At 42.2% G+C, this 16517-nt stretch overlaps 2 protein-coding genes across 4 annotated transcripts in view; one reads left to right on the top strand and one right to left on the bottom strand.

The window, feature by feature from the left end:
• Positions 1-5685, bottom strand: part of SLC15A4 (solute carrier family 15 member 4) — a 30434-nt gene extending 24749 nt beyond the window's left edge. The window contains exon 1 of the mRNA XM_061466170.1: positions 5050-5685. Within this exon, the coding sequence (XP_061322154.1) occupies positions 5050-5613 (564 nt within the window). The 5' untranslated portion in view covers positions 5614-5685. The remainder of the gene's footprint in view (positions 1-5049) is intronic.
• The window catches only part of GLT1D1 (glycosyltransferase 1 domain containing 1), a 58309-nt gene continuing 45199 nt past the window's right edge, over positions 3408-16517 (top strand). Inside the window, exon 1 of one of the 3 annotated variants that reach the window (XM_061466173.1) lies at positions 3408-3463. In XM_061466173.1, coding sequence (XP_061322157.1) covers positions 3423-3463 — 41 coding nt within the window. In that variant the 5' untranslated portion in view covers positions 3408-3422. Of the gene's footprint in view, positions 3464-8508; positions 9181-9733; positions 9940-16517 lie in introns of those variants that run through there. The other 2 variants (XM_061466174.1, XM_061466172.1) reach the window with 2 other exon arrangements.

Raw genomic sequence — 16517 nt, 5'->3', positions numbered from 1 at the left:
TTACCTTCTTAGATTTACCATGTTTCAGTCAAACTCCTTACAACAGGAAAACACAAATATTAGCCAAAAGCCATGGCTAGAGTGCAAGGTCTCCTATCACAGCACAAAAACACTGCAGTAAAACTCTTCAAAGGTGCCCTGAAATGAACATTAGCACATACCTAATACACACAATTTATTTGTTCTAGGTAACATATGGCTTTGCAAATGAGCTGATATTCAGACATTTTCCACAGAATTTACCAGTGATGGACAGCTGTCACTTATTTAATCAACTCCCACTGCATAATACCCAGCCCCAAGTCTCCAGTTCACTGTTCTGCATTCTTCAAACTTTACACAGCTGTTTTCCCTAGTAAATGGGATAGCATGTCATTCCCCAAGAACAATAAGAAACAATCCAGTAGTGCTTCTGCTTCAATAAAAATACAGAATGACCTATTGTACTATACAAGGAGCATCCCAATTGCCCTAATTTTTCCTTAGGCCAAATTTTAATTATTAAAAAAATCACCTCCCAAACTCTTCCAAAAATTAAACAAAAAACTCACACCAAAAAACTCCAACAACAAAGAAATGAAGGAAATGAGCAGCTCTAAGCAGTCTGGCCACAGCTGCTCTGTTGGTCTTTGGCCACATGTCAATGCTGCCTGCATTCAGGTGGGCCTCTAAAGAGGAAGTAATCCTGCTACTTTCAAGACATCTAACATAACTTTTGCAAAAGAAAAATCTAACCTCTTATTTTTCTACAGTCAAAAATGCGTTTTATTTGATATATATGAGAACTATCCTTCACATGTAGTTAATCCAAATGTAGAAAGAAAAGCACAATGACATTCTTAGTTTTGTAACTGGGACCTATGCAGCACTGCATTTCAAAATAGTAAAGAAATAGTTCTCAGAATAAAAATTTCTAACACATAACATATATCAGACTGATTATGGCCAGATAAGAGGTAATTTCAACCACGGTTTTCATGATAAAGAATCCTAAGTGCCTGGAACACTGTTATGGGAATTGTGTAGTCATTAGGTTATTTACAGCCACTTTCAGCAGAGGACACATCAGCTGCATAACTCTGCACTGCAGCACTGAACTCATTTAGGATACAAGGTTAACATCTTACAATCAGAACAAAATTTTAAATGCAACTAGAGCAACAAGAGAGGAATTAGATCTTTAGTTCTGACACCTGATGAAATGTCATTACAGATACCTAACCAATGGCAAGTTCCATAGCACAGCTGTCCCTGAGGTTAATACTTAGACCTCATTCTGCCTTAGAAGAAAGATGACCCCTTGCTGAATTATTCCTCCCCTGGAATTTTAAACAGCAATGTCTTTCTTAGGAGATGATCAAAAGCAGTTTGTATGGCTTGAAACCAAAAATATTATAAAGCTCAAACATTAAGATTCTGTTCGATTCTCCTGATTTTTATGTAAAGAGGCATGCATCTATGAGCACCACGTCTTCTCCATAGCTCCCATTAGATGCTTTGCTTTGTCACAAAGTAATTTCCTAGCTCTCTAAGGCAGTTTCAAAGAAAAGGTCATCCACAGGATTTCTTATTTTTGCCACAGCTAGTGACTATCTGGTGCCTACCATTCCACTGCTTCATCTGATTTGGCGTCATCTGCTAATGATCTCAAGTATTTCCTAAACCACAACATTACAGAGTTCCAGTATGTCATAATCTTCCCTCTCTCCCTCTTCAGATCACAACAAATCCAAAGCTACGACCTCCTGTTTGACTCACATAAAAGGAAAAAGATTAGAAGTTACTGACATTAGCAGTTTCTGCAATCAACTGACAGTCACAAGTGACAAATGTAACAAAAAACCCCAAACTTATCCCGGCCAACTATGTGAACAGCCACACAACGGAGCAAGGGTGAAAACACAGAAGCTTGCTCTTGTCCTTAGCACACAAAAGAAAGAACAATAACAGTTTTCCACAGTCAAATTCACAGAGAATTTCTGACCACCTAATCCATCATTACAGACACCGGTTAGTCTTCGAGAGTCTCTGGAGAAAGCGCAGTACCAGAGCTGCTACATAATTTCAGATTTTTATACTAAAATTTGGCTAGTCCACATTTAAAGTCCGCTTCCTCTCACTAATGTCACATGTGTTCTGCTTCTGCTGGAAACAAGACACAAATTAGTACTGCCCATGTGAGTGTCACAACTGCAGTTTTTAAACTTATCTACAGTCTTAGATGGTTGCAGTCGAAAGTTCAACAACAAAGTAACTTGCAGTTAGTGATGTTCAGTTCTTTATACATGGTCCTGCATCCTTCCCCAGAGGCTGGCAAATCTAAGCTCTACAAGTAAATGCTGAAAAAAAAAAAAAAAACAAAGATCACTCTAAAGCCGTCTTTCCACCAGCAATTTCCAATAAATTTCCAATAGCACTCTGTGTCTGATGATGCTACTGCAACAATGATTTTAGCAAAGATAGATTTTTGAAGATTACGGACTGATAGATCAGTGAATGTGGTTCAAGTCATAAAGAAGATATAATGTGGTTTAAAACTAGCATCTCTAATCACCATCACCCCAAAACAGATTTATTTATAATTACTCCTGATCTAGCTGATACTAGATCAGAAGCCTACTACTACTGTCGGCTTCAGTGCTGAAGCTAAACCAGCTTTCACAATGATGAGGGAAAATCATATTGTTTCCCAAGTACAGAAAGTCACAAACTGCTGCATAGAACAGGAAGTGACAGCAGAACACTGGCACTTAAAAGGGGAACTGGAAAGTGCCAGGTTATACACATCACATGATTACAAACACTATTCTGAGAACCATCAGTTCAGATTTAGACCAGTATGACAGATCAATCTGAATTTCTAGAAAAAAGGCTCTTATTTATAAACACAGTTAAAGTAAAGCTGGTCTGTGCCTAGTTTGCAGTCACTGTTTTTTTGCTAACCTGACTGAGAAAAGTTACTCTATACTAAGCCTACTTAGCCACTTGTAAGAGCAGTTCTAAAAGTATCCATGTAACAGAAGTTAAGAAACTATTTTAGAGGAAAATAAATACTAGAATTCAGTTCCCAATTTCCACAAAGTGATTCTTTTCTTCTAAAGAAAAACATCCTAATTATATTTGGGCTCAAATTACAGATCATACATTAAAACAAAAAAAAAAATCCATTGTAATTTTTAAGAGATGTTCAAACAGTATAATTTACAATATCTAAAAGCTGGTTCATACCAGCTAAACAACATTATATACAATTCATATTTTCTTTTGGTATTTAAGGGAAAGAGGACAAATCTCGTCAGCATGTGTCCAGCCAAAACACATTTGCATTGTATTCTGGCCTCCCAAGAATGTGACTCTGGAAGACAGACTTTGTTCTCAGCAATACATATCCATTTACCCAGCGGTTTGCTGCATTTCGATGCATGGAGAAGGCACCCAAGAGGGCCCAAAACTGCACAACAATGTAAGTGGTATGCTGTAACATACTTAATAATAGATAAGTCAGAAAACCAGAGAAGGGCAAAAATTCAGTACTTGGCAGAGCTCTACTGATTATTATGAACCAGAAAGGAGTATTTCTTTTGCTTCACCCTACATAAATCACTGTGAATTATCTGCAACCCTATCCAAAACCTGCTTTCTGTGAAATCCTGGGGGGAAAGCCTTTAGAAAATCCAGCTACAACAGCTATGCTTCCATTGGCAATGGTTCTTCTTTTGCTCTGTTCCTGCCATTATTTATCTCTTATATTTAATGTTCATAAAGTGTTCTGGGGATAAGCAGGCAGCTTTGAAAAACACCTTACAAGATAAAGTCATATTAAAGCTATTTCACTTGATGGGCTCATGCTGGCTTGAACAGAACCAGTACACTGGGGACACGCAATCCTAGGCTATAATAATGTTTTACATTTATATACTGCCTTTCACCCAGAACTCCAGAATTTATAATGTAGCAAATACAAAGAATTACAGATGTAAACTACAAATTAGATAACAGAGGTATGTTTGGCAAGATCCTGTGGTAGATTCTACCTCTCACAAAGACTTTCATGGCATTTCTGATACCTGCTCCAACCAGAACTTAATGAGCCACTAAACACACCCACAACTGTATAAAGGTATCTTCCTTGCCTTGTCACCAAGAACAATGGTTAGAAAAGCTGCTCATATCCAACCATCTGAAATTCTCCATTTGCAAAGCTGAAATTATACCCATTACCTTAGCAGATTATAAAATGAATAAGTTTACATATATATGCGCAACAGTGCATTCCAACAGACACTTAATTATAAGCTGTCTCTCAAATGTTTTCTGTAAAGCCACTTGGTTCTGCAGTGATGATCCAATGAATGACATCACTGAAATGATGATGTGAATAAGGTCGTTTGACAGGACATGTCCTTATGAGAAGAGCTCAGGTAATGTTTACCATGTTGAGAGCACCTTCCCATCCACCATGTGGTGCAGCATTATCCTGCACAAAAATATCACTCAAGGGCAGTGCAGTAGACAGAGAATGTCTAAAGCATAAAAAACTGTTCTCTAGCCTTCACTTACAGAGGATGATTGCTTATCAAGATATCTGACCACTGCCATACAAGGCGTGTGTTATCCTTGTCAAACCTAAAATATGTATCAGATATTCCACCTGATGAGATCCAAGATCAAATTAAATCCACAGTGCAGGATGCAGACAATCCACTTAATGGCCATTAAGCATTCAACCCAACTCTTCAAGACAGCGATGGCTTAACCAAACCAGGTACCGCAAGTAAGGCAGGGCTACGAGGAAGCCAGGAGTCATAAGAGATCAGACACCACAGACACTAAAAATGTATCAAACAGGGTACAACTTAACAGCTTACGTTACACAGAGAACAAAGCTGCATTATCTGATTCCTTCTGAGACTTAACACCTACTGTGATGTGCATCAATAGGCACACCATCCACCCCACCAAGGTAAGCCCATCTACATGACTGACACCTGTCTCCTGGTTCAGATCTGCACCCACACACAATTTGGCAGCTGCCAAATAATACTTGACCTGGTCTGCCCCGAAAGGGGTGATGTTGGCCTTGACTGACCCGACGCCCAGCCCCACGAGTACGAGTCCGATGAAGGTGGCTGTGGCACAGTAGCGGGTGGCTCCCACCTGGGAGCAAGGCGTCATGGTGGCGTTGGCGGCCGGAGAGGAGCAGTTCTCTACAGGGAACAGGGGGATGTCCCCACAGAGGCCCTGGCGGGTGTGCGGTGCAGCGATGACAGGGAAGGCCAGCATGCCCAGCAGGTAGAGTGCCATGCTGAGCAGGATGGTGCCAAACTTGCCTAGGAGGGCGTCAGCCAACCAGCCACCGAAAGGTGACACCAGGTAGGTGATGCCCATGAAAAGCAGCAGGGCCTGGCTGGCCTGGGCACCCTCCCAGCCGTAGGGAGGCCCGTTGAGGAACAGCACCAGGTTGGAGGTGATGCCGTAGAAGGCCACTCGCTCCAGCAGCTCGGCCAGCAGCACGGCAGCGCAGGCCAAGCGCCGCCCATGAAAGGCGCTGCTCGCCGCCCGGCCGCGCTCCGCGCTGCTCAGCAAAGGGCTACGCTCGCTTGGCTCCTCCATAGCGGCGCCTCCGTCCCGACCCCGCCGCGCACCCACCGAGGGCCCCGGCCCGCCCCGAGGGAACTTCACCGCGGCCGCACGGCGGGGCCCGGCAAGGCCCACCCGCGCGGGGAACAGCGCGCCGCCATTGGCTGAGGGCTCCGTCACTCTGCTGGCAGCGCCGTCACGTGGGCGGCTGGGCTGCACGGAGTGGCTGATGAGGTGAAAAGGGGCGGGGCTAGCTGGGAGCGGGGGGGGGCGGGATGGTGAGGACCGGAAGTTGTGGGGTGGGTCCGCCCGGCGTTACCGGCGGGGGGGAATCCCGGCGCGGGGCTTGGTGAGCGGTGCTCCCAGCGCGGGGCCGGGCATTGGTTACAGCTGTGGTGCGCGGAGCTGCACCGCGGAACGGAGGTCACTGCTCTGCACCTGCAGGGTTCCCCTCGCCGCTTGCATTAGGTGGTAAAGAGGGCGGGGCGGGGAGAGGAAACATTTTACGGTTATTTCCTGTGTTAGTTCAGGCTGGGAATGGCATTTTAGGGTTAACTGGAGCTGGGTGAGACGTTGTGAATGGCACGGGTTCAGTGCTGGCTTCCGTGAGAGCCCTACTTTTCTGCTTAGGTTTATCCAGCAATAACAATGACAGCGAAAGTACAGCGCGGTTTGTTTCCCTACTTTGCTTCTCAGTCGGAAAAGCAAAAGCGAGGAGCGTGCCTTTAAAACGTCCATCCTGCAGAAAACCCGCAAATGTGCCTTGTTAATGACTCTTTTGGCCGTCTTACACTGCCCCTGATAAATGAAGCATGCACACCTGTGCCTGGAGCTGCTCTGTGGATACTTGTCCCACTAAACAGGAGAGCGCCAGCTGGATGTGTGTCCTACATTTGGTGTTTGGGGTGAGGTTTATCTGAGGTGTACCTGCAGTAATAGTACGTCATAAGTACATGTGGAGAATGAAGACTGATTTGAATGGAACAAAGGGCATGATTAAAATGAGAAAACATAAATTAGTGGTTGCACGATCAAGGCACTAAGTGTTCCTTTTGCGCCACCATCACATATGTTGAGGTAAAGGTCATGGAAGTACATAATTGTCTTCAACAGCGGATCATAAAGTCATATTTTGGCCAGAACAAAGTGGGAAAGATACTCTTGGTTGTGTGTTTTCAGTGAAAAAAAGGTAAATTGTTTGCCATCATATAGTTACACCCAACATGTGCATATGACTTCACATTTTTGGAGCAGCGTTGGTAATTGAGCAAGCAATGCTTGTAAAAGTAAATATTAATTTAATGATGGGCCTTCCTAAATAACATATGCCATTAAAATGACTCATTAAATATATTTACTCTCAAGTAGTTAAATTTTGTGACATAGGACAATAAGGAAAATGCAGCTAGCTGTAGAGATCACATTTTGTGAACATGACCGATTCTGTCATTTAAAAGAGTATGTGTCAGCTTTGCCTAGCTTAATGCAGTATATCAGTTGAGCTTACATTTTCTAAGGGGTCTAATAGTATTTGCTAGAGACTACAAAGTAATTTGGCACACTTTGCATTATTGTGTGTTTCAATATGTGCAGATACCACATTCTAGAGGCCCTTCATAATTTGTGACTGGAGCGAGATTTTTATATTGGACTACCCAACAACTGTTACAAACACCTAACAATGCTGAGTAGTATTTGAAATGTACATTATAAAATGTTATTTAAATCTTCAGGTACTGAGAAAGTAGGTGTTCTCACTGAAATTCACAAGCTACTGTTAGAACCCAGACATTATTTCTGGAAGTACAGCAGCTTCAGGAAGGTGGGTTTAAATTTTCCTCTAAACAAGAACACTTAGCTACAGTATATGTAAAACTTACTTATCAAGATATATCCGTGACTCTTTGAATACAATGAATACACTTATGTCTATATAGTGATGCATTAGTGCATATACATGTTTCCAGAGACACAACAATAATTAATGCTGCAAAGCATTTTTACCTTTTTTCAGTCAAGGTCTATATAGCATGAAAACCAGAGTCACCATAAATAGTGATAAAATGTTAAGACCTCTTTGAATGTTTCCCTTACTTTCTTTTTATTTCCCAGATGACTGGTTAAGTTTCCTCATATGTCTCATGGAGCAGGCCTTGTTTTACTTTTGCATTTTTGTCTTTTTTGTGTTACACACTAAATGTGCTGGATAGCTGTTGTCTGGTTTTACAGCTAGCAGTGGTGAAAAGTTACAACGGCCAAGCTCTCTGTAATTAGGTCTCTCTTGCAGATATCAAAACCGCAGCTTCCTTTTAACACAAAACACGTCTTTCTGAGCATCATCACATATCCTGCTTTAGGATGCAGCTAGGAAATATCCCTGTTTTGGATGATGTAGGCTGTTTTAGGTACAGGGCAAGATATGTTTCTTGGTTGGCATGCACGCTGCCAACTTCGGTGCCATGCAGCCGGATGGTAGCTGGATGAGCTACATCGTGTGTGTGAGATCTTAGAACCAGAAGGAGCATCTGTTGGGACAGGATTTAGAGTAGCAGTGTACCAGGAGACCGAAAGCTGCATAAGCTTCATGCAGTAGTGTGATACGTTACAGTTCTGTTAAACTGACAGTTGTGCAGCAGTGATGACTGGTGCTAGATTTGAGGGTGGTAAGTGCTCTCAAAAGCTCGAACATGCTTCCTATAGCCTGCTTCCAGTGAAACAAAAAGCTAGAATCCTGACTGGATTCACAAAAGCTCCCTGAACTTCAACTGAGCTGGGATTTCATGCCAGTAATGCTTTTGAAAATGGACATTAAAATAGCTTGTTCCCTTAAATTAGTATTTATACAAGATTTGTTGCTCCTTTAAGTTGTAACCATTCTTTTTAGCTTGGGTGGAGTTTCAGATGGTCTGAACAATGTTGTGCTGGATTATTTCTAAGTGGTAACTCAGTGAGATGCAGATAGTTGAACATAGCTCCGCAGCATGAAGACCCATTAGCAAAACATGGGCCAGTGTACCAAAATGCTTACAATTTGCCAGAATATACTCAAATATATATCTTTATCACTTCTAAACCCTCAATTCCTGCAATTATTCTCAGAGATCCACGTGAGTTATTTAAAGAAGTACTGTTTTAAAAATTACTAACTTTAAAAGCCTTTCTCTGTATCTGGCATATTTTTCTCCCTCTACCTGATACTGAGACTTGGAGGAATGCCTTAAGCCACAGTACACAGGCAGTGCAGTTTGTAGACCTCCCTTCCTACAGCCTTGGGGAAACATAAGCATCCATGTGGCCCTGTAGTGAATTCCACCAGGAAACTAGACCAGGTTATGAGTATACAGGCAAAAAAAAGTGAGTTTTCTGTCAGATCACGCCCTCCTTCTCATCTGTCTCCCAGACACAAATGTCCTGCTTGTTCTCTCAATGTTTTCACAAGATACTGACCCAAATTCAAGACCATATCTAAAGTCAGCCGCCTGGCCCCTATCAGTCTCCCAACAGACTCCCTCAACTCAGTGTTGGTGCCTGCTGCGCCACTCATCTGGTCTTTGCTGCTCGCTGTGCTCCCAATTGGGGTTTATCCTGAAGACTGGCTTGGTGATTTGGATACAGCTTTTCCCCTCCTGAGTTTAGGCTCTTCCTTTTTGTCTTCCCTGCTTTGTTGAATCTTCGGGTTCTGCCTGCTGCTATGGAAGCTGAGGTTCTTCACCAAATCTCTCCCCTGGACGTACACACCTTTGGCTCTTCATTATATGGCCTTCCTGACATTCGGTGTGGTCTTTGACCATCCCACTGCCTTGTTCTTTAGACGAGCCCATTCCTCTGGCTTTTCTACTTGTTGGCATCTTACCCACAATTAGTATTTTCCCCATTCCTGCACATAATATGAACCACCTCCATCTTGGGAGACACATGGCAACGGCAGTGTAGCCTGAGGAGACGGTGGCTGAGACCGACCTTCTCCTCATGTTCTCTCCGAAGACCTTTAATTTAGGGCTCCCCCGAAGCCATGCTGTGAGCCCATCGTCTTTGTGCCGCTGAATGAAAACACACGGCGCTATTTACAGGTGAGGGGCTGGCACAGGACCGGTCAGGACAAGGCCATCCCCTCCCCAGAGTGGTCCCGCCACCCCCAGGGCGGGCCGGGGGCTGCGGCAGGTGGCACCCCGGCCCCGCGCCGCGGTTTCCGGGAGGCTGCGGGGCCGCGTCCGGGCCGCCGGCAGGTGAGGGGGCGGCGGCGCTGCCCATCACTGAGGTGGCTCCCGCCGCGCGGACAGGAGGGGCCGCTATGAGGCTGCTCTTGCTGGCGTGCCTCCGAGCGCGGACCGGCAACGCGACCACCGCGGCCCGGATACAGTAAGTGTCGTCCGTCCCCCGCCCGCGATGCGATGGGATCGGGGATCCCGCTACCTGCTCTTACCCTTGGAATCCTCGCCACTGCTCCCGCCTGCGCTGCCCGCTCCTCAGCGAGCCGGCGGGCAGGGATGGGGGTGGTTCCCCCGCACGCTGAAGCTGCCGCAGCCCTCCCTGGCGGGCAGAGGAGGCTCCGGGCTGGGGCTGGGGTCCGCGGGTAGCGGGGGTCACGCGTCCGCCATTGGCTGCCCCCGCTGGCGCACGGAGGCCGCGTCTCTCTCGCCTCAGCTGTGGGGATGGCTGCCGGGGGTCTGTGAGAGGGCCGCCGAAGCAGGGCCCCTCCAGTAACGCCGGCCGGGGCCTGCAGGCTGGAGGGGTGTCGGGGGCGGCCCCAGGTGAGTCTTTGCGGTGGCTCAGCCAGGGCAAGGTGTCCCCCTTTGCCCCGTTACTGGGGGGTAGGGGAGAGGGGGAGCTGAGGGGTTGCCCCACAGAAAATACCCCAGAACCAAACCGAAGTTGATTCTGCTCAGGGCAGGTTTTGGGCACAGGAGCCGGTTGCATTTGCAGGGTGACCCAGGCTCACAATCCAGGAGCAGAGTTCCCCTCACTGGCCGCCCCATAGAGCCCCTGTAGAGTCGGTGTTAGTGGAGCAGCGGGTTTTTCCAAGAGGTGCCCGCTTTGGGGAATACCCGGGATGAGATGAGAAGTCAATGCGAAGACCAGGAGGCTGTAGGAGCTGTGATGAGGGTCTGAACCGAAGCCATCCTGCAGCAGTAGTTGTACAAGAGCTACTCCAGTCAGTGCCCTTGCTGTGGGGATTCCACATGCGGCTCCATTGGGGATTATGGACACGAATCTGTAGTGCTTTGGAATAGTCTGGACTAACAGAACTGCATAAATATGCTTAATGTCCCTGTTTAACTTTTTCTATGACACCTGGGAAAGGGATGTGGCTGACAGCATTTCCAAGGGCTTTGCTGTGCATGGGAGTGGTGTTTGAAAGAAATACAATGAAAATTAAAATGTTTCAGAATGGTTTTTGCCTTCTGAGGCATGAAATAAGGACTTGGTTGCTTTTTATCTGTTTGAGTCATCCACAGTTTAGTTATTTCTCTTACGATGCATCTTCTAGGGTAGCCTTCTTGTAGTAAAGTTTTCCCTGACCTCGGTCTGCATAGTGTCATGTTTTTAATGTTGTGCATTCAAAATAGTCCTGTGACACTCAGTTTTTGCACTAGTTGTGTCATACCAAGTTCAGACTTGGATTTGTGCAAAGCTTTGTATAAGCTAATGGTAGAACATATCTGCTGCTTCATGTCGGTCACACAGGTGTTGAAGGTTTAAAGCAAACAGAGCATAAAGACCCGATAAAGCTGAAGTTTTCTGAGATTTACAGTTAGCAAATAAGTATTAATGAACAATAAGTATTAATAAGATGTTGAGATAAAACAAGTATGTCGTGTTTATAACACATTTTTATACTTGTGCATACCAGCATAGAGTTCTGTGGCGTGGTTTGTGTGGTATTCTGCATTTCCTTTCATCTCTTACTTTTTGCTCTCACTGGATAATACAAAAGTAGTTATTCTTGGGGACATCAATCCCCGTTCTTCCTCCGTAAGGTTATTTCTTATACCTTTACAAATTAAATATTCACTTAACTTCATCTCCCACTTGAAGTTTGTGGAAAGTCAGGCAAACATTTAGACTGTGGAGCCGTTCAGAGATCATCTAGGGGAAAGTAGGTTTTGCATTATTTCTAGTTAAGCTAAGCCTGAGTAACACAGAAAACAAATGTCCACGTATTATTTCAAATTGTTTTTCAATTACACTGAAGTGGATTGTGATCATGTAAGCATACTCTATCAAGACATAGTGGTTTAGCAAGGTGCCCTTATGTGAATCATAGTAATGAGCACTTTTGGTTAACCTTCTCCAGCTGTGACTCCTGCATTGTGGCCTGAGATAATGTGTTTTAGTATGAAAGATTTGGTGAGATGCAACAGCTCAGTTGGCAGATGGTTTAACATATTATCATGTTAATGCAGTCATTTGCAGCTATGTGAACACATCTGCAGTGATCTGTGTAGAGTGCATCAACTTGCTTTAGCATCCTCTTGCTTTATAGGCATACTGGGTACAAAAGTGGATGCTGCTTTCACGTACACCTTCGAACAGAAAGAAAACGAGTGAAAAGTCAGTTTAATTCATGTTCACAATAAAGGTGGATTAAGGATTCTACCAGAAATAGTGTTTGAAAGTCAGTAATTTGTCATGTTCAGTTGCTGTCTTATCACCTACCATAAATACTGTTTGTCATAATAATATAAATGTGCCTCTTCAGGAAAAAGAAAGAAGTCTGATAAGGCAAGCGAGTAAAGAGGCTAGTGAAGTCACAGCTATCACTAAAACTATCCAACTCAGATACTTCCATCCTAATACTGGTTTTCTTATGACTTTATGCCATTTAAAAATAATAAATAAATTTACATAAGATTCTGTATATGGCCAAAGGCCTGGGGAATGTCACTTCTTACACTAATCTGCCTTGCCTAAGGTTCATGTGGCAACCTTTGTAGCATATGTGATAGTGCATTGAAAATGCATGTTTCAGTTAATATTGGGCTTCAGTTGTATCCGAGTACATGCTTATGAATGTGTTTGTTCACCTTTTTTTTTAGCTTTGGTTAAGTATAAATGAAACAATGAAGGTGTCTTCAGGTTGGACATTTGCCAGCATAAATTTGTGGTTTAATATCACTGGGTATACCATGTTTATGATATTATAGCTGTTCCTATAACTGCTTCATCTTTTCATAAAGAAAATACTAATTTCCTGAGTTCAAATTAACTGGTGACAAAACTGACCAGAATCTAATTTGGCTAGAAATGAGCTTGCTAAAACAAGTGATATAATGAATGCACTGTGGGCTTTATTCCTGTATTGGTGTGCATAATCTTTAATCACCTTAAAAACTATGAGCAATGAGTAGAGGATAAAACACTAAGCAAAAGTCTTTGGTTAGGCTGTCATTCTTCAGCCTTAGAAATAAGATCAAAGAAGGTGTTAGGAAAGAAAGTAAATGAATCTTCTCTGCCCCTTGAAATGTTCTGTTCATCTTCTATTATTTGCTAGTAAGGAGGAATAGAAATCTTGAATTAATTGGTTAATGAGAAAGATTTAGATTAAACACTTTGTCAATAATTAAATATTTTTTGGAGAGAGAAGGATGGTTTCAGTTCACATTTGAAATGGGAGAGCTGAGAGAGCCATTCGGTAAATCTCCAGGTAATCAACTGCAAAAGAATTAAACCCACAAATTCAGTAATGCTCTTTGCAATTATTTTTCTCCTTAGACATTTATTGGAGTAATTCTGAGCAGCAGCTTTTCTTCTGTTTAGTCTTACCCTATCTGCCACCATTAAAACCATACAGAAGAGCGCTTGTACAGCAGGAGATCCTCCTCTCTTCGTGGTAGATCACAAGAGGTGTTTCATCTACTTACGTCAGTTTGCATAGGTGCTGTGCAAGTTTAACCCTGCTGTTGTTTGCATGGCCATTCCCAGAGCAGGCAGCTGCAAGGCAGGCATTCATCCTCCACCTTTGGAACTGAGAAGCACTCGTTTACGTGGCCTGCACTTGATGTATGTTGCATCCCAAAATGTTTTACATGGCTAGACCTATTTATAAGGCAGGAATAAACTTTGCAGAGTTATTTAGTCCTTCCAAAGGACACTTACTGACTTCAGAAGGATTCTCTTCCCATTTTCACCTGTATTTTTATTTCTGTTCTTATTCATACTTCATTCATGCCAACACGATTTCTCTGTGTTGTTTAAGGGGGAAATTTGAGAGAGAAATAAAATGAAGAATGCTTTGCTTTAACAAGTAAGAAAAAAGAATTTGCAATACAAACAGGGAAGATTGAGCAGGGTTTCAAGGTTTTCTTGCAATTTGATCAACTTCAGTGGGAATTGTGAATATTCAGCTATGGCTGAGTTTCAGAAAGGCAGTGGAGGTGACTCTGCTCACTTAGTAAGTTTTGAATTGGGCTCTATAGATTAACAGTAGTTGATGCATAGCTGCTTTACAGAATAGGCAGCCTAGGGGAAAGAGATAATTAAATATTTTTGGATTAAGCCTATTCTCTGCCATTCAAGATGTGTCAGTGTATCTGCCTACCAGGAACTTTTTGGAAATCAAACATTCTTTGTCTGCAAGTAATTCCATCGAAATACTGGTTGAAAATTAGAACATAAATGTTTTTGAGAGGAACACATAACAGAAAATGAAGCAAGTTTCAAAACTACAGTACTTTAGAAGTAAACATACTTCTTGCTCATTTGTGTCTTAGCTTTGGCCATGCTATGTTTGGAACTATAAAACTGTTTCTGTATATGAAGACCTGTGAACTGCAGATTCAGGTTGAAGTTTGGTTATAAAACATCATGTGGTATTTCATAGTCGTGTTAGAGAAAAATGTTTTTCTATAAAAATCTTTAATGAAGTGAAAACATGTCAGAAAGTGGTTGTACCTTTTGGCAATATCTCTCTGCAGATGGTATAGATCCAGAGCAGACAGAAGTTTCACTGACAAGCCTCGTGGTTTCCAAGAGTTTAAAAAATAAAACAAAATATATCGATTCCATGAAAATTAAAATCCCTGGAGGTGGGAAATATTTTGTTCATTGTGCAAATATGTGTATGTATCACAGTGTAAGCAGTGACTAATATAATGTACTCTAAGAAATGACCTTTCAAACTTACTGGATGACTGAAATTTTCCCTGTTTGGTTACTTCCTAGTATAACACCCAAAATCTGGAACTTCATTTTAGAAACGTTAATATCCCTAAGCAGTGCTATTGGCTTTCATGAGAGTTTCAGTAGAAAGATAAGGCAGAGCAAGGCAAATTCTGTATCAAGCAATAATCAGTGGTTGGTAAGACACTTGGAAATTTATCTACCACGTACAAAAACTGTGACGGAGATAAAATGTGACCATGAGATTTAGCATTCTCAGTGTTATCTTAGATTCACAGACAGCAGGAGACTGTGAATGTTCATTTTTATTTTTCGTTCAGAAAGTATTTGTTTATGAAATGGCAAAATAATGTGAATACAAAGTTGCCAGGAGGAGAAAGGATGGGTAATGTATCTCTTATGTCTTGGCTTGATTCAGGGACATCTGTGACTTTGCAGACAGATCAGCCTTCAAAAAAAATCTGCAGTAACTTTGCAGCACCCTCTTATCATGTTTCTTGATAACAGCATATGTGTGAAAATCTGCTTTTTTTATTATAAAGATGAAAAGTCATTTAGCAAATACGAAAATATCGCTGCAAATTTCAGTATTTAAATACTGCCCAATATCTCTGCTTCCATGCACATATATTTCCATATATGCATAATCCGAAGCCTGTGACTAATCATGTTGAGCTCAATAGTATGTTTATGAGATTAAAGCCTCTTTACATCTGGGAATTTGAATGTTTCTGGGAATAATTTGGTTTTTTTTTTCTTTGTTAAGCTATATGCAAATTTTTTACATGCTCTTGAGTCATTATGCATAGAAAAAAAAAGTTGAAATAACAGAGGTAAAACACAATTTGTGAGCCTTGGAATACTTGAGGGAGTCCCCTTCTGTTTACTGCAGAAACAGCTGCCATTCAGCTGTGAGATTTGGAGCTGTGGAGACTGTGGAGGAAAGAAGTAGTATTCCTTCCTAGTGTATTAAAAAAGATGCTTTAGATCAACATTCCTAACTGAGTTTCTTGATTCCCGATGTCCTGAGAGAGTTATTTTCAAATTAATTGTAATATGCAAACATATTGCTTGTACATGATAGTGATTTATGGTAATTGCAATACTGATGGGGAAAGGAATCTTTCAGACTATTTAATGAGCACCTGTGAAATTATGGAATACAGGCATGAGCATCCCAACTATTTGCCCAAGAGAGTTTCTTTCCACAGCTGTGAGATTTGGGCATCATTATTTAGTTATAAATTGAGAGCCTCTTCCAAAAAGCAAGCAGGTACTTGGAACAAGTTCATGGGACAGCTGATGTAAGTAATTGCTCAACAGTGTAAATAAGGAGCTTACAATCTGGCTGTACTTTATTATTTACTAGTACTTATTGCAGTTTATTGGTCTTGTTTCAAATGGTGAAGTTAAAAGTAAAATGAGTTTCTTTTTAGAATAAGGAAGAAATACAGCACCATATGTTGTGCCAATGGAGCTCTGTCTGATATAGTGCTAATACATTCCTTCCAAGGCCTCTAGACATTTTACAACATTTTTAGCACCAATTTCTGCAGTAATGACTAACTTCTTCAGGACAGAAAATTACATTCCTTGGGAGGATATGAAATGATCAAGAAACGAAACAGCGACATTATCCAAGAAGCCATTGAGTTAGGATTTTAATGCCAGAGCAGTTAATACGCTATGAGAAATAAATCAACTGGAACAATATGTAATAAGCAGAAAGCATTCTTGTGGTCTTTTTATAATACTGAAAATGTAAACAGTACATGTCAGCAGATACAATGTGCTAGTTTTTATCAAAATATGGATTT

The sequence above is a fragment of the Pezoporus flaviventris genome, unplaced genomic scaffold, assembly GCF_033815535.1.
Source record: "Pezoporus flaviventris isolate CSIRO_AGI_PZ_B2104156 unplaced genomic scaffold, CSIRO_AGI_Pfla_v1 ptg000041l, whole genome shotgun sequence".
In the NCBI taxonomy this organism is placed as follows: Eukaryota; Metazoa; Chordata; class Aves; order Psittaciformes; family Psittacidae; genus Pezoporus; species Pezoporus flaviventris.
This window is presented reverse-complemented; position numbering and strand designations above follow the sequence as displayed.